Source organism: Hippocampus guttulatus, chromosome 8 (genome assembly GCF_054856545.1).
Source record: "Hippocampus guttulatus isolate MCC_2025c chromosome 8, RoL_Hgut_1.0, whole genome shotgun sequence".
NCBI lineage: Eukaryota > Metazoa > Chordata > Actinopteri > Syngnathiformes > Syngnathidae > Hippocampus > Hippocampus guttulatus.
The window spans coordinates 19,775,917-19,803,105 of NC_141268.1; the positions used below are offsets into that span (position 1 = coordinate 19,775,917).

General features: G+C 45.2%; 1 protein-coding gene across 2 annotated transcripts; it reads left to right on the top strand.

The window, feature by feature from the left end:
• On the top strand, positions 1–26,985 carry rspo4 (R-spondin 4). Of its 2 annotated transcripts, none has more exons than XM_086117851.1 (5): positions 1–396; positions 8,153–8,341; positions 8,616–8,753; positions 9,463–9,666; positions 13,667–14,786. In XM_086117851.1, exons 1-5 carry the CDS (start codon positions 324–326, stop codon positions 13,735–13,737), a joined length of 675 nt encoding a protein of 224 aa, XP_085973977.1. In that variant the 5' UTR covers positions 1–323; the 3' UTR covers positions 13,738–14,786. The 2 variants fall into 2 exon arrangements, with proteins under 2 accessions (XP_085973977.1, XP_085973976.1); XM_086117850.1 differs by lacking the exon at positions 13,667–14,786 and adding an exon at positions 25,935–26,985 and having other exon boundaries at positions 3–396.
• The last annotated feature ends 204 nt before the right edge of the window (positions 26,986–27,189 follow it).

A 27,189-nucleotide genomic window follows, 5' to 3' on the forward strand; every position in this document is an offset into this window, starting at 1 on the left:
TTACAACCCTGGCAAGGGTTAAAAAAAAAAAGACTGGAGAATAAAAACAGCTTGTTTACGTCAAAAGCTGTTAGAGTCGGTAAGTGGCGGCGTTTCTCTGAGAGCATCCAGAAGGAGGAAGCTTCCATCCAGCTCCTTTTCCCGCTCAGGTGCTCTCCAGCAAAGAACGGATAAAGTGATCATCTCTTTTCTGTACCTGCTCCATCCCCTCCATCATCTTCGTCCTCTTCGTCATCGTGGAAGTACATGGTCGCAAAGTCTGGACTTTCCCCCGCGGATGTCGGCAGCCCGGCTCTGAATGTGACCGCCCGCCAGGAGCCCAAATGCGTTTGCCACTTGTCGCCATTGCGATGTCTTTGCTTTGCGACGCCTTCAGGAGCGCGAGTCGGTCGGACGGTGAGTACGCGGGGCGCAATTTCCACGCATTTGATGTGCAGACTTTCCGCGCTCCCCATAAAACCCGCCTTCCCATAGTCTTTGGCGACAACAGTTTGATTCCCTGACCTTCCGTTAAACTATTTGGATTTTGAAGCACAATTTTAGTTGGACTGGTGGACCTGCCGTCGTCCTTTGAAACGCGCGTTGATGTGTTGTAGGATTGATACTGAGCACAATTGGACTTCTGCTGGCGGATTTTCTATTCCTGTGTGTGATTTTGATTGTGGACTTTGAACAGCAAATGACGTACCGGCCATTGTCCTCCCCAAAATGATGAAATCAATGTGTAAGATGTTAGTGTTGTGCTCGAGACCCGCTATCCGAGACCAAGTCTTGCCTGAGACCAGAACTGGGTCACCGAGACCAATGAGACGAGACCAAGACTTTTGGAGTAGAGACGAAGACAAGACCTAGACTTTTCAGAGTTCAGAATGGGACAAGACCGAAAGGGAGACAAGCTGAGACAAAGACCAAGACCAAAACCATGACAAGACCAAGACCATGAGAATCCATTTAAAAAACCATGACATGATCCAACAGTTAAAAAGAGCATTCTCCCTTTCAGTTTCATTATCTTTTAAAAACCTTTGTGGCAGTCAAAAAGCACATTGTCGGCGACTCTTGTCTGCGCAAAAATCTCGAATCCATTAATTTTTTTAAGATATCCAAATTTCTTGCAGGAGCAAAAAAAAATTGTACATAATGAAAGATGAAGACTTTTTTGAGCCCTAAATACGCACGCTGGTATCTGATACGAATATACAATAGAGTCAAACCTCTTTTCAGCGTACCCCGTTTACGATGTTTCTATCCCGATAACGTTCACATTTCAAAGTCCCTTTGTTATAACGACCAGATTTTGCCCGCCAAATAGTGAAAAGGCCTTCGTAAGGACGAACAAACCCTGGAAAGCTGCCTGCCGCCGCCGTCTCGCTTCTGAACAAAACGTACAGCGCGGGATTCCCCTCCGTTGCTTAGCAACACTACTGACCGACTCGGGACGTTGTCGCACTTCCTGCCGTCACTCACGGAGGCACGGCGCGGTCTTGACCACTTGAAAACATGCACGCTAAAACGAGAGCGAATCTCGTTGTCTGCGAAGGCTGAAATCGTCTCTCACTTTCGAAAGGGAGTCTCTCGGACGTCGGCGGCCTATGGCGGGTAACATTTGCCGACTGAATGTTTTCAGAGATGACGTAGGAGCGCTGCACTTGTTTGCTTCATGTCTTATGATTTTTTTTTTCCCTTCATATACACATAATTGTAATTGACATGTTGATACTGTAAGACCCTGTTCATGTTTTTACATCTAATTGTTCATACTATATTGAACATCGTAGTTGGCGGCCATTTTATTGGAAATGTTTACAATGGCCTACCGTTATGACGAGTGGATTCCTTACGTCCTTCAAGGTACGTTGTAACGAGGTTGGACTATAGAATAATGTGGACTGTATATACTGTACGGTATTTTTGTCGCGGCAAATTGATTTTTTCGTCGACAGCATATTTAGCGAGATAGATTTCAAAGCTTCTGTGAATTTGATGTCACACAGCGGCAATTCATATTTTGGAGGTAGACGAGCGCGATTGCAGACCGGCGACTTGCCTCGCATAAAATGATATGGCAGAGCTCCACATCGATGGCCGCCTGTTCGAATGGGAAAGGCCGAGCCGGGCCAAGCGGGGGTGCCGTGGCATTTCTGGAGCCTGTAATGGAAAAGTAGCTCAAGACTCGAGTCTGAGACAGTCCGAGACGAGACCAAGACCTTCAAAATGTGTTTTGAGTCGAGTGACGTGGATTAAAGGCGACCGTTTGATTTACACAAGACCGCATTTGCTTACGTAAGCGTAACGTTGTGAGTGACGGCGTCTCTTCTTTTGCACATGCGGGGCCTTTTAGGGAAAACATTTGGTTCACACGGCAGACGGTCTGAGGTTTCAATTAATATGGAATGTCAACGCTACATTGCATGCATACATAAATAAAGCCAGCTGCCCTTCACCCAAAAATGCCAAATGAGCATTAAGACCTCCAATCTGAACGTCGCCTTAGCCAACAACGATGAGTGATCATAGTGAGGCTCGATCCTCGAGCGTCGGTTCTGTAAAGCTTCGGTGAGGAGGGAACCGGTCAACCACGAAAGTAAGGGCGCTCATTTTCACTTCTGCCGCTTCGTCAGCTCCTCACTTCATTTTTATGCGTGGCTCAAATACCTTTGAGAAAGAATTTGTCACCACAGTTGTTTGTTCGATCCGGTCAGTTGTGAGCGCAGACTTTGTTTTGGACGTGCCCGACCATTTTATTCCATGATAGCGTCGTGAATTAGTCACGCATCGGCATATTCCATTTGTCTGATTGAACATTGGGAAGTAAGTGACGCTACATCAAAAATTGTAGCTTTTCAACAACAATTTGATTTGCGGTTGTCTCGTACACATTGTGGTCTTTGAACAACGAATGAAGGTCTTCATCCTCTGCTTCGCACTTCCTCCGCTTTCCTTTATCCAACACACATTAAACGCACACTCGGTGATCCTTCTTAGTCATCACGTGGAGCAAAGGGTGACAGATGTGGCGCTAAGTGTTGACATCATCCGTCAGGCCAAGCCATTCTTCCCTCGAGAGTTTCCCCAAAGTACACTAATTCAAAGCATGAGAGCAGCGTCTCTCTTCACATCTTTTGTACGTTTTTATATCTTATAAAAAGCCGTGCTATTCTTCCTTCATGAAAACACTCAACCACAAAAGGTTGCGTTGACTGTTACCACAGACACATCAAAGTTCCCGGAAGACTTGAGATTTTCAGGGGGGTGTTTCTGCAATAAAAACAGTTGGTTTGGGGGGGGTTTCCTTGCATTGTGGTCAATCCTGTTTTATGGTGTGATTTATACCATAAAGTGCGATTTTTCTCTTATCAAAAAAAGGCTTGCTTTTCCACCATGCTTTTGTTCTCTTTTACATTCTCCAGGGCTAGAAAGAGCACAAAAGGTGTTATCGCATCTTCTTTGAAGGCTGTCGGAAATCATCGCGCAATACGATCTGCAGCAAAAAGAAAAGAACCGAGCAGATTGTGCGGATGAAAAGCAGTTATTGGAACACGTGTACGCATCCACATGGACAGTTGGTGGTTTCCCCGCACTGAGCCAGTCCGGGCCCCGCAGGCTTCGTTCGACTGGCTCTCATCTGACTTCCCCACTTGTGATCGAAAACTTGACCTCACTTGGCTACTGTTCAGCAACTCCAAAGTCTTGCCTGAGCAATCAAACGCTGCATCGCTCAAGGTGGCATTGTTGTCAACTCCCACATGTTTGCGGTTCAGCGCCGCCAGATTCATTATGACTTTTTTTTTCCCCCCAATGGTTTATTTATTTATTTATTTATTTATTTTATTGGTGATACAGAAGACACCCACTATTTGCGGAGGACAGACACCTAGCCGCGGGCGAATATAAAAATGTAAAAAAAATCTGCAAATAATTGACATTCATCAGAAATACATTTTTTTAGCACCCTCCCCAACCCCAAATTCTTCCAAAAATGGAAATAAATGTCCAATATGGAGTTTGGCTCCGACACAACCATAAATAAATCAACAAATAATTCACTTTGAAATGCAGAAATGTGTCCTGAAAAAGTGAATACAAGGGCACGCAGGGCTCCACAGTAGAACTCGGCTTATTCAAGAATTTGGAGGGGGGGGGGGGGGGGTGAATGAAAAGGATTTTATTAACTCCAATAGATTTTTGGCAAGCAAGTCGCAAGCTCTAAAAATGTCGAGTCTTCATCGCGACTCCAAAACTTGTTTAGCCGCACCAGTAGCCAGCTGGGGCTCGCTGCTAGCTAGCTGCTACGCTTCCGTAGCACCAAACTTGCCTCGACCTCCGACGTGACCGACTCGCATGCGTGCTACCCAACCGAAGCTTTTTCGGCATGTCTCGGCGGATGATTTTCATTTTTGCTCCTCAGTATATTTTGATAAGGCGCAAAAATGCACATTTTGTCTCACAAACTGCGAGGCAAAAAGCACTTCATTTGCCCTTTGCAACGGTAACGTCTCTCATTTAGAAGATCGTGAGCCTTCGACGCAGCCGTCGTGTGGCACGTTTACGTCGTAACATTCACGTAGGAAGGACACATTTGCACCTGCCGCCCTTTTTTATCATGTCGCACATTCACTCTAGTGGAAAACACATTTATGTACGTGAACAACCAGAGAGCTTAGCATGACTTCGTAAAGAGATTGACACAAAGATATACACGGTAACCCCGGAGGGACAATCCTGTTCCAGCCAGTCAAAATCATTAACGACCACACGGCTGCTCTACATTCGACGTAAAGCACATGTTGAGGCATGTGCCTGAAATTCTTTGGATTTCAACTCAAGTGCTCCTGACTTGACCCGATCGGGCGCCGCGGTATCTGTGACGACAGAGAGGTGTTTGTCATCATGCGCCACCTGCTGCCGGTTAGCGTCCATCAAATAGGTTTGCAGCTTTCTGCAGATGGGTCGCACATGTGACAAGTACCCCCACTTGCAAAAACTGGACAGACAGATGTGAGCATTTGGCGTTGTATGTGACTGGAAAGGCTGGTTTGCATCAAGTGCATCGAAATAATTCGGCAAATGGACAGACGGACATTTACATCACGTGTGTATGTGAATGGGCACATGCTAGCTTATAGTGCACAGCGTGAGTGTGTGTGTGTGTGTGTGTGTGTAAATATATTCTGTTTTCTTACATGAAACCTTTGTGAGACTTGACAACTACTTCTTGGCTACTGAGTAATGTGGAGGGCTACCAGTTTGATACATATTTGTGAAAGCGCAAATGTGTTCAAATGCCCTTAAAAAAATATGATGATGCTATTTTTAATCATGATAGAACTGAAAGCAGCGACTACGTTAATGATTCCTCACAATATTTAGGAAACAGATCAATATGGATGCAAACCCCTAATTTCCGCAAATCCATTTTTGGATCATCACTTTCCGCAGCATTCTTCGAAAATCACAATGTCCCATCTCTGGCGAGCTACGCCGGACTCGATTCAAATGATCAGCGAGTTAGCAAGCTTTACAGAAGCCTGAGAACGATGCTGAAGACATGGAAACCAATGTGGAGACTCACGTATGCGGCGCGTGTGACTTGACAGATGATTCCATGACGCGCGCTGACTGAGCTCTATTTTATGTGGACTTGAATGAATGGACGTGGGCTAGCCAAAAGCGCTGATTCGCTGGCTAACACCCAATCAGAGTGATCAGCCGCCATCAACGGTCGATGGCATTTTGCATATTATGATCAATGGTTTCTTCATTCAAATCGAAAAAACCAAAATCTCATCGTTCTCAACAAGATTGCTTTCGGTCGCGCTTGTATGATGAGGATGCTCGGCAAGCGTGGCATGTGCGTGCATTGGATTGCAGGGAAACCCCCGTCAGTGGATGCCATGATGAACAAGGACTTCGCGGCCATGTTGGTCCGTTCTTATCAAGGCGTTGTACGATTGTTACTTTTAAGTTAAACGTTGGGTCCAAGCGCTTTGGTTACAGCCACAGCTGTTGTGAAAGCACCGTGGAAATCAAGATGCATTATATTGAAAAAATCAAACGCGCTTCGCAGAGGAATGCGTCTTTTCGAGCGTGCATTCAGATCAACCGCCCGTTTATTCTTACGACATGCAGAAAAAGAAAAGAACTTCAGCAGAGAGCTAAGAATCCTGCATTTCTCGAGCTCGTGTTGTGCCTATTGATTTTGACCAGGATGATTATTTATATTGATGTCTGGTTTTCATTTGGATGCTGAAGACAAGAAAAAAGACTGTTGTCACACAGTGAGTCTAAAAGTCAAAGAATAAAAATGAGTCTTAAGACACGTTTTAAAGATGGGCGGCGAGAGGTTTAGCGGGATGTAATTCCAAAGGACGATTCGAAAAACAAAAACAAAAAAAAATAGGATCTTAAGAACAACTCTAAAATGTCTAGGGAGCCAGTTAAGGGACGCCGACGCAGGAGTTTTGTGCTCCCACTAACGAGTACAAGAGGTGAGCGGCAGCATTTTGGACCAACTGGAGATGCTCGAGGGAGGACTGGCCGGCTCCAAATGAAAATGCATTTCAGTAGTCCAGCCGAGAGGTGATGAAAGCATCGATTACGGTTTCAAAGTGCTCTTGAGAAAGCCGAACCTGAGCCAGCTGCTCAAGATGGAAAAAGCTGGACAACAGGAGCACATTCCCTCAAAAGCTGCAGATGGACAGGATCCAGGACGCAGCACGACAAAGTATATCCATGCGCTCGGGGAATCAACAGAGGCGTGTTTCAGTTCCTGTTTGAGCACCGCAGATGACCGCAGCATTTGCCACGGCAGCGCTTCTCCCGTGAAGGGCGTGTGTGAACGCTAAAGAGATTAGCAGGTACGTCTCCCGGAAAACGGGGGCAACGTCTTCTCATCCACCAGGCTCAAAACGCGGCCAAACGTCTGATATGCTTTCGAAAATATAATGAAAAAAACCCCAACAGAGACTCAATCAGAATAGCATCACCACCATCTTGGATTTATCCCCCCCCCCCCCACAACCCACATCCCCGCTTCTAAACCGGGAATTCTACGGATGGGCCTGTAAATCAAGGAGGCACACGAGCGGGCTTGTTGCGAAAAGCGGCCATGCGGGCGCCCACTTAAACTGTCCCTTCTGATTTGCGCTTTCATAGATCGATCGCTTTTGTCATGCCATGACAGATGTTGAGCTCCAATTTCGAAATCTGTTCACAACATGCTTTGTTGCCCTTTCGAGGAGGGATGTTCGATAACCGCTTTGCTCACTTTTTGGGGACTCGCCGATATCGAGTCTTGATATCGCGAGTACTTTTCAGTTCATTCAACACAACGACAAAAACGTTTGACGAAAGACTCTGTCATTCTGACGCAGATGATGATTCGCCGTATAGTGCCACCTACTGCAGAGGAGGACTTTTTCAATGTTACATTTCCTTTTTTTTTTTAGCTTAAATATGAGTGGCTGATGTCGGCAGCCTCCATGAGTGCCCTGTATTGGCCCGATACCGACGCCTCGTATCGGTACTCACCCATACATATCGTCACATGTAAGACGTGACAGTCTTATGCCTCTTTCAAGAGGTTGGGCTGTACAGACGGGAAGTAGCAATCGAGTTACGGTGTTATTGTTTCTAGTGGTGCATTTTTGTTACTCTCGGTAATAAATAATTGGGACTCAGTGACACCTGTAGTAACAAAGCGAGGCAGTCGCTGCTATATCGTGGCCTGCCTAAGACATTGCATGGTTATGCAAGGTGGTAGGCGGATTCGAGCGCTTGTGGACACACCCGCTTTAGTCATATCCAAACAGACCTGCGGACTGAAAGTAAGTAAACGGGCGGGCTGTCGCCCGGCCCAGCGGGAAGTGGTCAGAAGGCGCAGATTATTCACTCCGGGCCCGAATGTTGGCTTGCACGTGATGAATAGACAGGTCTTTTCATGACCTGCTGTCAAGTGAATGGATAGACAGAGGCTCACATGACGTGTGCATGCGAAGGGATCGCCAGGTCTTCTTACAGTATTAATTGTGCACATTTACAATGCAAGAGTGAAAGCACGTTTTCATGCGAAGAGCAAAACTGTTGTTGGGAATGCAGTTTTTTTAATTCACCTTTTTGGGGGGGGGGGTTTCTTGTTTGTGCCCATCCCTAGCTCAGCGAGATTGGTCGGGGAGTTGTGTGAATTGCAAAGAGTGTTCCCGCGACAACGGCTGCGTCCGCTGCGCCCAGCGCCTCTTCCTGCTGCTGCTGCGGCACGGCATGTCCCACCACGGCAGCTGCCTGACCACCTGCCCCAAAGGATACTTTGGACAGAGGGGACCCCGCCTCAACCGCTGCCTGAGTACGCACGCGCCACAAACTCATACAAAAAACATCTGACCTACCACAATCATCACCACGGCGCGTATGCCTGTTTTCAAGGGCGACTTAAAGGTTCTTGAAATTTTACACACAGTTGAGTGATGCTCCAGTCATATTTCTTGCATTGCTTTTTCCCCACTTTTTTTTTTTAAATACATCCCGCTATAGCATGGATTTTTATACCGTGAGTAATGTAGTTGATACCCAGTGTATATGACGCTAACATTGTGCCTTGTTGTTGCTGTTGTGTGCAGAGTGTCGCCCAGCGAACTGTGAGCACTGCTTCGGTCGGGATTTTTGCACCCAGTGCAAATCCGGTTTCCAGCTCTACATGGGCCACTGCATAATCGACTGTCCCGCGGGAACTGTCATGAACAACACCGAATGTCTTGGTGAGGAAGGCCGACATTAATAAAAAATAAAAATTAAAAAAACCGTTTAATCCAGCAACATGACATTTGCTTGACAAGTCTATTGTGGGCAGAGCCACAAAAAAAATCTATAAAATGAAAATATACATAGGAAGTCTTCCATCTTGGTCCGATGTTTTGTGTGCTACCATGAAACCCAAACCACAAGTAAAAATTGCTCATTTTGAAAATTCACCCCCCAAAGGCCAGTGTGATTCATCAACATGGAATTTGGAAGACGTGTCTATCATGGGTAAAGCCTCCAAAAAAAAGTTCTGTCGAACAAGACACAGGAGGTCTGTTTCCATTTTGGCCATTTCAAGGAAAGATTAACTCCGAGATTTTTTTTTTTTTAATTCATCCTCTGAATTTTTACTTGGCACCATCCAGTGTAGTCGACATGTCTATCACAAACCTCAAGCAATGACTAGTGGGGGTAGTCCCTAAAGCCAGTTTGACTTTACAACATGATATTTGGCATAGGTGTCTGTCATGGATAGAGTCACGAAAAAAAATCTCAAAAAGCCCCATCTGAAGTCCGACAGCATTTTCCAGTCATTTGGGATCTTTTCAGCCTTTCTTCAAAGACAAACCCCTCCTTTAAGATTGTGATTTCTTTGCAAAATTCAGCTCCCCAATTCCATTTCCATTTTTTTTTTCTGGGGGATGGGGCGGTCGCCGATCGTATCAGATGACTGCATCCCTGTTCCGCTGACCGAGTGGAGCGCGTGGAGCGCCTGCCTCCGAAACGGCAGCCCCTGCGGCGTCAGGTTGGGACAACAGACCCGCACGCGGGAGATCGCCGCTCCCGACTTTACGCCAAGCCCCGACTGGACCACCTGCCCGTCTCGCAGCCAGACCAGGAGTTGCAGGATGAACACCGTGTGCCCAACAGGTCAGAAAGATTCTTAAGCATAACCGAAACGGGCAGAAGGGGGATACAGTAGACCAGTATTTCTTAACCTGGGTTCGATCGAACCCCAGGGGTTGGGTGAGTCGGTCTCAGGGGTTCGACGAAGCCTCTGCCATGGAGGAGAAGACACACGCGACTCAACATGTTAATTAGTTATGACCCGCCCACTTGGCCATCACTGGCTGCAGATGATCACATGACATCGCTTGTCCAATCAGTGCTGCAGGAAATTCAGTTCGCTTTTTATATATATATATATTTTTTTTTTTAATATATATATATATATTTTTTTTTAATTTATTTATTGAAATTTTATTTACTTTTTTCTGTTTTTAATAAATGCATTATATTTAATATCTTGAATTTGTCAAAAATAAATTTGATTTTTCACTCATGAAGGGTTCGGTGAATGGGCACATTAACTGGTTGGTTTCGGTACCTCTAAAAAGGTTAAGAAGCACTGCAGTAGACTCATTCCTGGAAGAAAAACTCTACAGGAAAAAATTGTATTCAAAATTGCATTCAAAACCTAAAAAGATCTTATCAATCGAATTCAGAAATGTGTTTCAAAATCAATGAGACACACACGACAGAGAGAGAAGCCCCCCGCCCTAAAAATAAAAATAAAAAAACATGGCAGATAAATTCGCGGCTTGAGAGCAGTGATTCTCAACCTTCATTGAGCCAAGGCACATATTTTACGTTTGGAAAATCGCACGGCACACCACCAAACAAAACTGTCACAAAAAGAGGATCCAAGTGTCCATTTCCTACTTTTTGCCTTCGAATAGATGATCATGCATTTCTTCATTCTGTCACTATAAGTTGCTGGCATAGATAGAGGGCCAAAGATACATTATTTGTTACTACTAAATAATTTTCACGCCATTGTATTGAAATGTGATCATTTCCCACGGCCCACCGTTTGAGCTCTCACGGCACACGCCGGTTGGGAATCTCTGCTTTAGAGCACGCCGTTGTTGCAGTCGACTCATTCTGTTGGTCGGTTCAATAGTTATACAGTCGCAGAAAACGATATTCTGTGGAAAGTTCCGTCAAAACGTCTGGCGGCGAATGAGTTCAATGCTTATTCCCATTGGCTGGGACACTCGGGAGGCGGAGCCGGTTGGGTAGCGCCGGCTTCGCGAGGTCACGTCGCGGACGTACGACATCAACATGGCGGCCGCGGTCTGCAAAAGGCAGCTGAGAGATCATAGGCCCGAGGTGACCGGACTGCCTCTCGACGCCGACAAATACAGTCAGAGGGTGGCGTACTCCTGACGCGCAGACGCAACCGTCATGGCGTGTGGATGTTTCCACGCTGCGAGTCAAAAAGAACTGCAACGACCCGGTGGGATATATTCCAGCCATTCCATGATTTTGCCAAATATAAAACTGCTGAAAAATATGAAGTAAAGACTTGGACTTAAGTTACACTGTCTTGTTTAGATGTTGCCGTTATTATGTTTTTTTTTAGCAGAATATTTTGACAATCATTTCCTCCATTTTTACTTTGACTCAGTCCTCCTTTCCCTGACTGTACTTGGCCCCCCCCCCCCCCCCTCTGACTATCATTGTTCTTTTTCCATCTTTTTCCATGCCTCACTTTTTTTCTCTCTCTCTTAGGTCTGGAACCCAGAACCTCGAACTGTGAGGCAGATGTGCTAACAATGCGTCCATCGTCTATCCCCCCCCTCCTCCTCCCCCCGCTTTTCAATGCATTGATTCCTTTCAAATGTCCTTTACTTGATTCTTTCCCTCTGACGTTCCCTATTGTTCTTCTTCCTTCTTTTCATCCTCATGTCTTTCTTCAGGCGCTGCTTCTTGTTTTCTGCATCGCTGTTTCCTTGACAATGACAAACTCGGTCAGTAATGTAGTTATCTAACCTACCACTAACTATTTATGAGTACCAAAAAAACCCAAAAACCCCCCAAAAACAAAACACAGTTGCCCGCTTAAAATGAGGACATTGCAACTCCTTTCCTTTGCTAACAGTAGAACCTCCAGCATGGAGGGCTTTACTTTGAGGTAGAAGGGGGAAATGTTATTTTGGTGAGACGACCGTATTTACCGCACTAAAAGGCACACCTAAAAGCCTTCCATGTTCTTAAAAGCTCACAGCGCACCTTAAAATCCGATGCGCCTTGTGTATGGTCATGACGGTAATATTTCGACCCCAAAATGGCTCCTTGCCCGAGGCATGCCGACAACGCAGCGTTCAAACTTAACGCGATCTGTTACGCAGTTGAACCTGGAAATAGAGCAGCGGGAAAGAGAGAGTTCAACGTTAACGAGTCAACGTTATAACTTGCTGTTGGTTAAGTGAACTGTGTCGCTGCTTTATTAAATGCGTTTTACTGACACCTGATCGTTCTGTTGGTGTTTTCTTGAGCATAGCTCCATCTAGTGGATGCATTGTAGATTGCGTCTTATAATGCGGTGCGCCCAATATATGAAAAGAAAAATGACAAAATAGGCCATTCATTGAGGGCGCGCCTCCGACATAAATCCTTATAAAAAGTCTGTCGGCTAGACACCGACCACGTTGTACATCACGCAATAAGGTGTCCTCTTGCAATTTATAGAAATTCAGACCGCCTGTTTGACTTTGCAGCATGAAATTTGGAAGCTGTGTCTATCATGGGTAGAGCCACAAAAAAAAAAAAGAAAAAAAAAAGACTGCAATATATGAATACATTTATTGTTTCAATTTTGCGCCTGATGCCAGCTTGACTTGGCAAAATACAATTTGGTGAATGGTCTCAGGGAAGTCTCGAGAAGCTGCGCCTTAAATCATTCACGAGGTCATTTGTTTTGAATTAAAGTTTGTTGGCTTGCCAGACATGGCCGCGACCCTGGTTGGGATGAGTGCTTTGGATGAGGGATGAATGAACATAAAATTTGTCGTTGAGTCGGGAAGAGTCACAAAAAAAAAAAAGAAGCCATGTTGGTTGGAAAAGACACAGGAAGTCTATCAGTTTGAAACCATGAAATGGTGATGTGGTGGGTCATTTCCGGAGCTTCTTCAAAGACAACCTCTTTTGACTGTGTCTGGGTTTTTTTTTTTTTGTTTGTTTGTTTTAGAAAAGGCGGCCCGGTAGTCCAGTGGTTAGCACGTCGGCTTCACAGTGCAGAGGTACCGGGTTCGATTCCAGCTCCGGCCTCCCTGTGTGGAGTTTGCATGTTCTCCCCGGGCCTGCGTGGGTTTTCTCCGGGTGCTCCGGTTTCCTCCCACATTCCAAAAACATGCATGGCAGGTTGATTGGACGCTCTAAATTGTCCCTAGGTGTGAGTGTGGGCGTGGATGGTTGTTCGTCTCTGTGTGCCCTGCGATTGGCTGGCAACTGATTCAGGGTGTCCCCCGCCTACTGCCCGGAGATGGCTGGGATAGGCTCCAGCACCCCCCACGACCCTAGTGAGGATCAAGCGGTTCGGAAAATGGATGGATGGATGGATGTTTTAGAAAAACTCAGCCGCTGAATTCGGTTTGATGTAGCGATGTATAATTTGGTAAACATAACTGTCATGAGTAGACCCACACAAAAAGTCGCAAGAAGCCAAAAATCAAAAAGAGGCAAAGTCTGATACGGTCGAACCTCCTTTCAACGTGCCCCGTTTACGTTTTCACCCTGGTCGCATTTCAAAGTCTCGATTTCATATAATTCATTTTCCATGTGCCAATTTTGCCGACAACGAACACCTTTTCCATGTACACGTCATTATAATGACCGGATTTTTCCGACAAGATAGTGAAAAGGCCTTCGTGACGCCGAACCGTGGCAAGCTAACTGCTCCTGCGACCTTGCTCACGAACAAAATGTAATTTCCCCCCCGTTGCTTCGCTATACCGATTGACTCGTACATTTTTGTACTTCCGGAGGCACAGCGCGGTCAGGAGCGCATGGTCATGAAAACGTTTCTGCTCAACGGAAGCAAAGCTCACTGTTTGTGAAGGCTGAAATTGTCTCTCACTTTCGAAAGGGATTCTCCCAGATGAAGCTCGGCCGAGACTGCGAATTGGCAAAGTCGACGATTTCGACAATCATCGATAAGGGCGACAAAATCGTGGCAGAGTTCGAGGCCAACAGATTGAAGGACGATCGTAAACGCCTTCGGGGCACGGCGCATCCTGAACTGGAGAAGGCACTTTTCGTTTGCTGATTGAATGTTTTCAGAGACAAAGTCGGAACGCTGCAGTTTTTTTGTTCCATGTCTAATAAAAAAAAAAAAATCTTGATACTGTATCCACATATTTGTATTTGACATGTTTATACTCTGTTACATGTTCATGTTTTTACATCTATAAATCTTCATACTGTATTATACATGGTAGTTGGCGGCCATTTTTAATGGAAATGGCTACGACGAACAAGCGTTACAACGTACGGATTCGTTATGTGCCGCGACTGTACGTTGTAAAGAGGTTCGGCTGCATTTTAGGCTCATGTGCGGCCACCAGCGTTCGCAAAACAGCTCACCTGTGATGGTGCATTGTAAATTTCTTGGCACGTTATAGCCGTGATCTTTGGAACATGTACAACACTTGTAGCACAAGTGTTGCTTTGTGATATTTATACTCCCAAATTATTGCAGGAAATCATTGATGTGATCAGTGTCTTCACGTCAATTTATTACACAACAACGAAAGCATTTGATAAAAGGTCATTTAAACGATTTGAAAATGTGAAAGTGTGTACAGAACGTCATTGGAAATAATGAGATTCAGACAATTCAAACCAAGCAGCAGTTTGGATAAAAGACTGCATACAAATGGAGATGACAAGAGAATAAAGCCTTGATTGATGAGAAAGCTGCTGTCAAAGCATGTTTCCGGGCCACGACGAAAATGAAGAGCATTTGAGGAGATCTCACATATTTGGGGGAACTTGTGATCAGCAGAAAATCAAATGCTGCTTCACATTGTTTTGTTCTATTTGTGGGAAGCCCACCAAAGACCTGCCCAACCCCGCTGATTTGAGGACATGTGTGATATGGTCCAGGTTCGTGGTATTAGTAAGGGCTCTGCCGACAGCATTTTGGATCAGCTGTGTCTGCCTGACTGAATTGTATTTTTATTTATTTTTTTAATCAAGACCTGTAAAGAAACCATTACAGCGATGGAGCCTACTGAGAATAAAAGGTTGAAAAAGTTGTTCTGTTTGGTTGAGAGAGAAACCCTTCATTCGAGCGACATTTTTCCGGTAGTAACAGGTAGATTCAGTCATGGCTTTGAACTGGTTGTCGATATTCAGGCAACAATTGCGCCGAGACGTAGAGTTCAGGTGAGTGGCAAGAAGTTGCTCTCAGTTTTCAAAAGGTGTGATGGGACCTGTCCCAGAGATCGTGTCTGATATTTAGAAAATTTAGTTCAGCTGTTCGTCTGTCATCAGTAAAGTCACAAACAGCCCTACAAGAAATAAGAGACAGGAAGTTAGAAGGAGTCGTCTTCAGCTTCAGAGAAACAAGACGAACGGCTCCTTGAAATGTTGTACGAGCGCTTCCCATGTTGAATCACGTACATGAGACAGATATGCAACTAAAGTGAGTACAGTGGTACCTCTACTTACGAACGTCTCTTCTGACGAAATTTTCAAGTTGTGAAACGCCTCAGCAGGGAAATATTGTCTTGTTACGAAAGAAATGTCAAGATATGAAAGGTAAAAATACAGAATGGGCTGCTACTCGCAGCTTTGAGTTTCCCGAACGCAACATTCTTATTAGCTGCTCTGCCATTGGCTATTACCGAGCATCTTCTCATTGGCTAAAAGGGACCTCTACCGTATGTGACTATGCTGGTAGATAGCTAAATAGACAGATATGTGACTATTCAGCATCCTCGTCATTCGCCCATGAGGTGTTCCGATAGTTTTACGTAAATGTGAATCACTCAGAAAAGGTGTTCACCAGTCCGGAGATCGCTCGCTATGCCGATGTTTGCCGAGGACATTTTCGAAGGATTGTTAAAAAACAAAACAAAAACAAAAGCAAACCTCCTTGGATCAGTTCTTGACAAAATGCTGGGCAAAAACCACTTCTGAGAGAGAACATGAACCAAAGAGGGCAAAAAAAATACGAGGACGCAGTTAAAAGTTAAATAACCATCATTTTTATTCTTTCCTCTATTCTTTGTTTTTTACTCTGCACAACTCTCATTTATGGTGCAGTAATCTAATTGTAACACCTATTTGTCACATATTTTGATGCATTTTTATGCTTCAGAAAACATTTGGGTCTGAATTTTGGGGGGGCTTGGAACGGATTAGGGCATTTCCATGGAAAAAGTGTTTCCACATACAAAATGTTCTAGTTCAGAAATTTCTTCCAGAACCAATTAATTTCTTAAGTAGCGGTATCACTGTATTTGTGATTGCAATCAAACAAACTTCAAAGGCGGCCGCTGAGCGATGACCGCTCGACGCTTCCCTTCTTGGCCTTGTTTGTTCTTGTTGTTGGCAAAGGCCCCTGCGGCCAACTCGTAACCTTAATGGAGGGAAAATTTGGATTTTGAAGGCTTTCAAATAGACCGGTTCATTGACATTGCGCCTAATAATATGGTGCGCGTGATCCGTAAAATACGGGAGACTTCTGAAGTGACAAGGTTGTACATGCGCTTTGTGTTTGTCTAAAAGCCCTTCTCGGGACAGGGCTTTGGAAATGAGTTTGAGCTACAGCTGCTCTGATACCGTGCACTGGAGATGGTTTCTCAGTCGTCGGGGGTCGTTGTAGCGCCTGACCCGACTCAAATAAACATGAAATGAAATGAAATAAAATATGCTAGACTGTAAATGAAAGGTGCTTCGGAGATTTCATAATGCCACCGTTGTCCCATATACTGGAGCAGCGCTTCACAACAAAGGTGAACGCTAAGCAGATTGACCCCCCCCCCACCCCCCCAAAAAAACGGCTTGATCGCAATGCCATCCAAGCATCTCTGTGACATTCTTGCGCGAGTATGCGCATTGGCCTTACGAGTCTGGCAACATTTGTTCCAACCCGACAGGACATTTCGGCGCACGAGTAGCACAACTGCATGTTACTAGTGAGGCAAATCAGTACAGTCGTGGACGTCTGCTTGCTACTCGTGCCACATGTGAAGTTCTTCTGTTTGAGAAACTTGATCCCAAAGTAAAGCCGTCCAAAGAGTGTTCTGTCCTTAGTCTGGAAGATATTTAATATTTAATTTCTGCAAACCTCAGAGTGTTACTTTTGAAATAATATAACAGCCTTGTCATAGTTTTTTGGGGGGGGGTTCCTGGTGATAGTACGCCAATGTTAATTTCTACATTTTTTTTCCATGTAAAATTTAGACTCTATTCTTGGGAATACTGTTCAACCTCTGTCTCGTTTTTTTTGGGGGGGGGGGGGGGGGGTTTGGGGCTTTCTATGGCCGTGTACATTTTAAAGTTGGTATTTACTTATAGAGTCAATTATTTCTATTTTTGGGAGTGGAGGGGTGCTGAGTATCCAAAGTTAGACAAGCGCGGTTCTGTAGTCTTGACCATGAATCATTTTCTTACTTTCTGGGAATGCGCCTTTCTGGGAAAGGTCTTTTAGATGTTCGCAACATGGTACAGCCGATGTCAAAAGATGCAAAAAGATGCGGCATGCTTGGGGTTTCAGTGCCTTTGAAGTGCTGCCCTGGCGTCTTCTTCCCAAGGAGAGCCTCGGCACCGATGGCCATGACACATGCGATGCTCTTCATGTGCTTTGCATTTGGCACATTTGATCAAACGGCAAACATGGGAACGTTTGCTTTTGTGGGGGAAATGTAATAACCGTGCGATTTTGCATTTTGGGAGGGCAAAAAATATTCCATTTGGCGAAAGCGAGTGATATTGATACGAGTCGAAAATAGGTTTTGGTTTTTCTTCTGGAATTTGCTTCAGTCTCTCTCATCATGAACGACCTTTGAAAGTGTTTTTGTTTGTTTGTTCGTTTGTTTTTGTCTCTCAGAGTAACTCCCACAGAAAAAATACAACTGAAATGCCGCAATTGTTTAACTTAACGTGAGACCTGAAGTCAGACTGCTCTGATTGACCAACTATCCCCTGCGGCACGTATTTTCGCATTGTCATTTTTTAAAAATTTTTTTACATTTCTGTGCTGGCTTGAAATACAAGTTTCAGTCATGCCTCGAGATAAGAGTTGAATTTGCGCCTTGAGGTACAAGATTAATTTGTTCCTTGGCAAATGCTCAAATCTCAGATCATCTTTCGCCTTCACAGTAATATCAACGGAAATGCTCCACCACCACGCCCAAGAACCCTTTGGGAATTTGTACCCCTTTTTCAAAAACAGGAAATGATTTTAAAGTGACAGCACAGAAAAAAGAAAACAAAAACGAAGACATAACGATAATGACGATAATCCAGTCACTGCTTCATGTCAGAAAAGTTGTAAAAATGTCGCAATTCTTGGGGTCGGCTCTCCCGCGGTGATGCGCTTGTCGGTCATCATCCTCATCACCGTGGGAGGGCGGTTCCAACGGCGACCGTCAGACGCGATGAGTAACTGCGTGCGGCGGGCAAAAAAAAAATGGGATGAAAGTCGACCCCGACGGATTCCAAATGAGAGCGCGCCGCTTCTCTTTATTGAGTTCATCTGCGACGCGTTGGCGTCGGCTCGCTCGGGTTTGCTCGGCATGATTCATACCACCGAGGGACTCGTTGGCAGAAAGACACATAGATGTTCAGTTATCGGAGTACGCCATGTCCTTCAAGGTTGTTTTATGACTGCCGTTGTCGCATTATGTTGTAATTGTACAGGTCGCAACACTAAGTAGTGGCGCGAGTTACGTGTGTTACAGTCAAAGCCCTCGTTGGATTGGCAGTGCTGTTATTTCAGGGTTTGTTTTTTCTTTTTTTGTACAGTTCAGAACTACTTGATTCTATCTGCCGCTTCATTTTGTGCGTCATTCCACCGTAAACCACGAACGAGATCGCGGCGCACGATTGACTGTCAGCCCACGTCAGCTTTTGTTGAAAATGATCGGATGTCGTCCGCCGTCATCCTGCTTTTTACGCCGACAGAAAGCGACAGCTGCAGCTTTATTTTCTACATCATTATTTTAGACATGATTATTAATGTATATTGTCAAATGAGACGTTAAGCTAGTTAGTTCGGGAACAAAAACAAAAAAAAAGGGTTTGAATCGGTACACTGTTAGACTGTCCATTATTTTGCTGTTATCAATTGCTATTGCTTTCTTTCAACATATTACATGTACTTAAAGGGGTTGGTATTATTCTCAATATGTGACCTTGAAAAAAAATTTAATCACCGTCGATCCCAATTTAAAAAAACAAACACAAAAAATAAATAAATAAAAAATGCCACGGGAATGTCAGTATCACAGATTTCAGTTACTGTGGGGGATGATCTGGAATAAACCCCCTACCTGGAAGGGGGGGCTCAGATATGACAACTTTTTCTTTTATTTACTTATTTAAATTTATTTTGCAAGGAATCGAAGGTATTTAGATTTCCTGACCGGTCGTCACTTGCAGGTTCCTTCTTAAGGTCACCGTGCGTCATTGCATCGGTGTGTCGCAAATTCGAGAAGAAGGGCGTGGCTTCAGAATAAGCAATTGCAGACAATCGCCGCCAGCATGCACAAACCAGGAACATGAGGCAAATCCGAAAACACAACGACGTCATTCACTCTCGGCCCATGCGACTAAATGAAGCAAGAGTACAATTAAGAGGGAGGATGAAACACTCGTGGGTGGAAGACATGCAACGATGAACAATTGCAGATTACGGAATACATCGAAAAGTGGAGCCGTTTATCAACCCGAGCCGTGAGGCATTCTAACAACCCATCGGAAGTTTCTTTCTCGCGTCTGGAGAGTGACGTCTCGTACGCCTTAAGTCTCCTTTTCATCCCGTGGACAACTCAAGCGTACGGCGCGTAGCAAGCGCCCGGTGGCAAAAACAATCATGAAGGAAGGAGAGACAAGAGTCACTCGAGATGTTTGACTTCAACTCAAGATGCAAACGTGACGGTTGATTGTGTTTGGGCTGTGGTGTTATTCAGTGTTTTGCGGTAATTACGGTAATTCGCGTATGGAAGTTTTGGGGGGGGCGGCGGGGGGTTTGGTGGTGTTGGAGGCAAAAAGACGGAGCAGAGTGCAGGAAGCGGAGAGGCAAGACTGGGGAACGGAATTCATCTCAAAACATCAACGTCCAAAAAGGCCCATTGGAATGATCAAAAATCGAAAATGAAGAAAAAGTCCAAGAAACGAGATACAAAGTAACACGACAAAACAAGCCTGACAGTCACAGAAACAATGACTCGACAGACGAAAAGAAACCAGGGAATTCAATACAAGCAAAGTGACAAGATAACGAGGCACACCGGGACAAGCGGCGAGTGCCCGGAGGGAGCCGATTGGCCGACACAAGGAACAGGTGGAAGTGAAAACTTAACGAGTAGACAGGACATGAAAAAAAAACGGGCAAGTGCCAGTGGTGGTGTGGAGCTCTAGCGCCCTCTATTGACCAGCCACCACTCGTACTTCGAGTCCCAAACACTCATTGTGAAAAATCGACACACCCCTGTTCAAAGACCGACTTTTTGCACTCCGGAATTAGGAACAAATCCAAATAGTGGTCGGTGCTGGCGCAAAGCTTTCAGGTTTCTTCTGGGAAAAGCAAAAGCCTACAAGAAGATCTGAATTTAATTTTTGTGTGTTTGCGTGGGGCGCTGGAATGCGATTGTGCAAGCAGCATGATCTCATTTATTTCTTTGGAATTCCTCTCTGGGAAAGATTGATTGTCCAGGTGGTTAGGCCACACGAACACTGGACACCGTTTTGGAAGGGTTGAGCTCGGTCTCGGTGTTAGTCTCTTTGAAAAAGCTGACCTTTGTACAGCGGAGCGGCGGGGGGGGGGGGGGGGGGGGGGGTGTTGACTTTCTCTACCCGCGGGCGCTGTTGTTGTTGCGGCTGTTGGCACCGCTGCAGTTATTCCTGTCTCCTTGGCGTCCGAACAACACGTTACGGTTGTTTGTTGCGCTTGTTCGGATGATTTGGGGATCTTGTAAGATGTCGCCGTTTGATGACTGACTCGAATCTTGACCACAATCTCGTCCGGTCACTCAAAGGATGCGCTTCGACTCAGAAAGGGCCGCGGCTTCCTTAAATTCTTCCGTATCTTCTCTTGTATCTTGTTTCACTTTTCTTTGCTTTCTCCCCCCCCCCCCCCCCCGCCCCCCTTTGCTAATTTGTTTTCTTTTTCCTTTTTCCGCCTGATTCGCTCTTGTCCCATTACACCCCCCCCCCTCCTTGCCGACTTTGCTTTTTTTCTCTCCATTTTGCTCTTAGTTACTTCTTTTCCCTCGTGTCCTTTTCCCTTCCGTTGCCTTTTTTATATTTTTTTTTTGTCGTTTTGTTTTTCTTCTTCTTTTCTCCTGTATGATTGTTCTTCTAAGAGAGAAAGAGAAAAAGAATTCCTGGCCTGTGCATCTGCTTGTAGTCATCGGCTCCATAATCTCCATATAAATGCACCGCCAAAGCCTCTTTTATTGCTCATGAAGTCAAACTAACTCTTGTCAAATGTTTCCAGTCCCTGTGAAGCTTTAGCATTGGAGGATCACGTCCAAAACATTTCCTTTCAAAGTCTCTGGACAGGCGCCAGACCTCACATGTCCTCTGTTAATGCAATCACACAAAAATATGTCCACTAATAGTCTCTCTTGCGTTTGAGAAGGGGAGCGGAAAGCGCACCAGCGCTCACAGCGCAACTTGATGTCTCTTCATCAAAGCACAAAAATACCAGATGTCTTCTTTTTCATGTCAGCGTGTTAGCAAGCGGGATTTCGAGTCAAACCGCGATTTCGAGCCATTTCCATAAAACAGCAAGATGGGACATGGATGAATTTTGCTGCCAAATAATTAGGAGGTGGCCGGCCAGATCAGGACCCCCGAGCCTGGACTTGGACACCGAATGATGGTATCGGTCAAAGTGCGATCGTGGACGCAGCATCGATATGACAATTTCGAAACGGGAGATTTTTTTTTCTTAAGACTCATGGGAAGCGTCTTGTTTTGCAAGGCTGACGCTCGCCAACAGTTTTGGAATGCATTAGCGTGATTGATTGATTATTTTACTCCGTTTATTCAGATAAACATTGACTTTGGATGAAAGTTAATTGCAAACCGGTGCTTTCCGATGACGATGACTGTTGATTAAGCGAATACGCGGGTCAACAGCAAATTGGATTCAGAGATGGCTTCAGGATACTTTTCTTCTTTTTTTTTTTTCCTTAACACCGATTTCAAAAACGCGCCGAGAAAAAAATAAAATAAACGAGGGCGTACTTGGAATCGGCGCAAAGAAATATTTGTCTACAGTAGCTGACTTGCTTCCGGGATTAAAATCAAATTTTCAAAAGAAAGGCGACTCGTTTGCACGAGTACACGATATCGCCACTAACAGGTTATTCAGACGACGGATGCAAATAACAATCTGAGACTGAACCAACTCTTATTTCCCCCCCCCCCCCCCCCCCCCATTGAGTGATAATAATTCGCCTCCTGCTTCGATCCATAACGTGCCAGGAAAATCAATGATTGGAAACGTCTTATGAGCAGTAAACAAATGCAAAAACGGGTGATGTCAAAGCACAAACACTACCAACGTACATTTTGTAAAAATCAATCAATTTATTGCCATCAATAAATTGCTATTGGTAGATAGCTCAAAAACTAGATGTTGGCCAGTTTCTGCTTTCATGGAGGACAACAGAAATCGGAGATGATAGCTTGACCAGAAGCTGAAATTCTGAGCATGTGGAGAACTTTGAATGAAACTGCGCTTCAAGAAGATTCATCAATTATCAACACAATTCATTTGTTCATACATAAGTTGTCCATCACTGGTTGTACTGCGGGCAAAATAGGACACTGTCTGCCAGACAGTAGCTGCTTTCAGAAAAAAAAAAACAACAACAAGTGGCATCAAACAAAAAAACACACTGGGCCCTTTTTCTGTGAAATATTTATTCGTGTCAAACAAGCCTGAAGTGCGTTTCGAAAAGAGCCCCTTCACTCCGAATCAGATCGAGACAAGCATTCGGGCCATTCGGGGAAGCGCCTAAGTGTGCACGGCAAACCAACAGGATGGAAGGGTTGCGGCCCAGACAAGGATGTCTCGCCCCCCACCGCACGGCGTGAACCACAAGAACATGCAGAAGCACAGAAGGCTTTTGCCCTCATCTCGACAGCGGTTTTCTTGCAAGAGAACGAGAGAGCAAGGGGGTGGCTAATGAGCTGTATTTACTCCGCTACTTTGTCACGTTTCGGATCATCTGTACATGTCAGACATGTTTGAATGAAGCATCTCTTTTCATTTGGCTCGAGTGTTTTTGGTGGGACCGAAGACCACTTTGACACCGTTAGCGGACAGCAAGGCAGCTTTATTCCCAGAGCGCGTTTCATACGCGAGGCAACTCCAATGCGCTTCCGCACGCGCAAAGGCGCACAGCCACTTCGCGGCCATTCTAAACACGACAGCTGACAATCATCCGCGAGCGCGCCCAATTTTCTCAAAGAGCGTACGTTGGACAACATGTGAAACCCATTTCGAGAAGACTTCAAAACCGCGCGGCACAACAGCAAAATGCCGCTGCGCCGTGTTTGCTTTGAACTTATTCATTCAGCATTTCCCGAATGTAGTCAGCACTCCAACCGTTCGGTGAGTTAGAGACCAGCAGCGGAACTTTCAAGTCTATTCGACAGCTGACTGGGGAGCCGGTGGAAAGCCTTTTAGGACTGGCGTCATACATTCTGATCGTTTGGTTCCGGTCAGAACCCGAGCTGCAGTTCTTGGCCGCTCGTTTGAGGGAGTCCAGTCAGTGAAAGAGTGAAGCTGCGTTGCGCTCGCTACTTCCGTCTCACCGGCAGGTATTTTATCTGTTTGGGTTTGTTTGGAGACTTGTGTCACGTGACTCCGTTTCACCAAGCCAACCCATGTGATGACGTCAAGGTCTCCCCCCTCACCCCCTTCCAGGCGCCTCCACTCATTCACACCTTTCCGACTTGTCAGATCATTCTTGGGAGCCATTTTCATGTTCCTCAAATGTTCACCGTGGAATTCCCAAACAAAGAGATGTCGCATTTTCACCTTGCACACTTTTTGACTGATCGGATCCGCACCATTCCAGCTCTAAGTCTGACATGCCACATTTCAACTGTTGAATTGACGACACAGCTTTTGAGTTTCAACTTTGCAGCATTCGCACGCAATTTCTACACAAATTGTGTTGTCCGGTTTTTGTTATCACGCGGACTGGACGCCACATGTGCAAGGCCGCCCCCTCCCTGTAAATCTTTCTTCACTTTCTCACTTAGAAGTGTGCGGCAGAAGAAGAACCGAGGCAAAGACGGCACTTGACAACACCCAGGGCAACTACAGGACGCTATCGTGTGGCCAACCATGATGGAAATTGACTTTTCACTCCCTTGAAGTGTCTTTTTGGCCAAAGGCCCCGTTGACTTTTGTTTTTAACCCGTCCAAGAAACTCTCACACCACCCCCCCCCCAAAGAAATTTCCTCACTTTGTGTCCTGTGACCGTCCCAATACTTTTGACCGAAGGGATGGAGGACACGTGCTCATAAAATGTTGCACATGTGCTCTTATTTACAGTAAACGCTGAGGCTGCGGTTGCCGTGGTAACATTGCCCATCTCCATTTTCTTTCTTCTCTTTTTCACAACATGCTCAGTAGACAAAAGCCATGAAATTGTTTTTCTACGACGGTCCCTTGGAGAGCGTTCTTCACTGTGCTCCGAACAAGTGAGGTGAAGCAGCATTGCGTTGAGGACACTGCCGCTTTCGAGCAAACACTGTTCAATCTGAGTCGAACAGATTTTCTCTTTCTTTCCTTTCTCAGCAATGTCCCAATACATTGGTGACATTCACTTTTTGCTTCCTGAAGGTGTCACGATACTTTTTGTTCAACCATCACATATTTATGTTGTTTTTTTTTCGTGTGGTCACACAAATGCTTTTGTTGAAGTCCATATTTTCTTTTCATTTCCTGTGCCCCAACACTTTTGTGAAAGGTCAATTTTGTTTTTTACTTTTCACTTGCTCGGGATGTCACAATACTGTTGTCCAAAGACGACACTTTCACTTTGCAGTGGTTGGATGTGTCCCATTACTTTTGTCTAAAGGTTATGTCTCAGTTCTCTGCCCCCACCCCCTCCTCCGTCTTCTTCTGATTTATTCCAAACGTGGCGATTTGCTGCATGTAGCGGCCTGACACGTCTGTCTGACCACATGTTATGATGTGTGACCAAGCGTCGTCTTTGTTTAGCCTTTTGAAGACATTTTTGATGCCGTTCCATAAGCGCAAACGGCTTTGGTCACCTTGGCGCCGGCCAAGAAAACGAACACTTTTTGAAACACCTGATCAAATCTATTTTGAAACACTTTTTTTTTTTTTTAACTTTAGTTATTATGCCGTGAGATGTGCAAAATAAGTTGACTTTCCGTGTAACACATCCGCATAATAAGGGACAGGATGGCTGGACGGACTCCAGCAGACAAGCTGATGGATAAGCCAGGACACATGGACGCCCGAGACTATGTTCTAGGCAAAAGGTCGACCTCGGCAAGGACCCACCCTGATTAGAGATACAAAAAAATAATATATATTTTTCCCCCTCACACTCCAAATTAAGAGTATGATAATGACATTTGAACAGGAAAAGAAAGTGGCACCAAAACAAAGTGTGATGTTCGCCAAATTTTCTCTCCGCTTTAAGTTAAATACTGCCTGTAATTCTTATCTTTGTCATTGAAGGCGTTAAGTTATTTTTCCTTTTTTTTTTTTTTTAATTAATCCACCGATGAATTGGCAATTTACTATTTATTCCCTGTTCTCACACTCCCATTGACACGCTGGGAAGTGAACATATAACTTTCAGGAAACAATAAATTATACACTGTATATTTTTATGAGGCACAGTGTGTTTGCAGCAAGTGCCTTCCAGTCCAAGTTTGCAGTCAAGCTAACACAAATATTCAAACATCAAAATACACCAGCAAACCAAATCAGTGAATTGAACAAAAGTCCTCTCGCTTCACGCTAGCATAAAATGCACAACACCATAGATGGACTCGCAGGATTAGTATCAGCGTGGCAGTAATTACGAGTCTTCAAACAACTGCTACTTCAACACATGATGCACGGATTTAATTGGCTGAATGTTGAATAAAGGATTCTCTATTTTCTTGTCTCCAGACAGCAGAAGGCCGAAGACGCGAGGGAGAGGCCGCAAGCGTAAGTCCAAACCGCTTTGGATGCTTGCCAACAGCAACGCTCGCAACATCTTCTGAGGCGCCTTTGACCACGACCGCCCGTCCGCCACGATTACACACAGGCAAAAATACAAGGACACCCTTTGTCAACTGAGCACACACCAAAAACAGAAATAGAAGGAGATCAAAAATCTCGCAGCATGGCAGGGGCGGCGCTACGTGGTGGCCAATGGGACTGACTCTCTGACCACCCCTACATCCAGGGGTAGATGTTCATGAAGGCCATCGTGCGGCGTCACTGCCGCGCATTCAACTGAAGCTCCTGGATGCCAGGCCTCTCTCCACTCGCTCCAATCCAGCACCCACCCAAACGTGTGTCCATACGATTGCAAAATTCGTTTACTGAGGGATTCCCGAATTGGCTCGCTGTGCGAACGCCCTCATGTATGTACAGGCAGAAATGTGTGGGGATGCACACTTGCGGAAACGCTAAGGATAAACACACTTAGTTGAAGAGGAAATATGTCAATGCAAATGTTCTCAGCAAATTTCTGCCTAGCGGCATGTGCTTCAAGTTACCAGCCAAAATTTTCAACCGTGTGTCTTTCCAAAGCGACACTGTCAAAGTTCAGTGCAAACGACTGGTTGAATGTTGACGCGCACGTCGACAAGAAGAAAAGCTTTAAAATGTCAACTTGTGCAAGGGGACGGGTGAGAGGTCAAAATTCAAAGTGGCGCCCACCTGCTTTGCTTGTGCAATCGTAAAAATCTTGCGGGGCAGCGTTGCGCGAGTTCTCGCCGGTTGCGCATCACGCGCAGCCTCCGTTTAGCAAGTGAGATCTCGGCAAGAGCGTTCGTTGGCTTACTCCCGAATAAGCGTTGATCAACTTTAGCACAAAGTCTCGTATGAAAATGCCAACTGAGGATGCATGAGGACGTTTATTGTATTTGTGTGTGTGTGTGTGTTTGTTGGATGTATCTGTAAAACTGAAGACGAGGGTGCTATGTTATTTAATATTATTATAAAATGCCTTTTGTACCTAATAAAGACCATTCCCTCAATTAAATGGCTGCAGCTTTCTTGAGTAAAGTCGGCCCCAAACGTAGGACATTTGTGCACCTCAATGCTTATAATTGATCCCGAGTTGCGCTGATCACTGCTAAAAGGTCGACCCAATCCGCTGATGCAGCCCAGCAAACATGGGATCTTTGACGTCTAGAACCGTCAATGGCAGTGA

Coding starts and splice junctions, on each gene's coding strand:
- rspo4 (XM_086117850.1), top strand. CDS start 324: ATGCGTTTGCCACTTGTCGCCATTGCGATGTCTTTGCTTTGCGACGCC. Junction 8,342..8,615: donor CCGCCTCAACCGCTGCCTGA/GTACGCACGCGC, acceptor TGTTGTGTGCAG/AGTGTCGCCCAGCGAACTGT. Junction 8,754..9,462: donor GAACAACACCGAATGTCTTG/GTGAGGAAGGCC, acceptor CGATCGTATCAG/ATGACTGCATCCCTGTTCCG.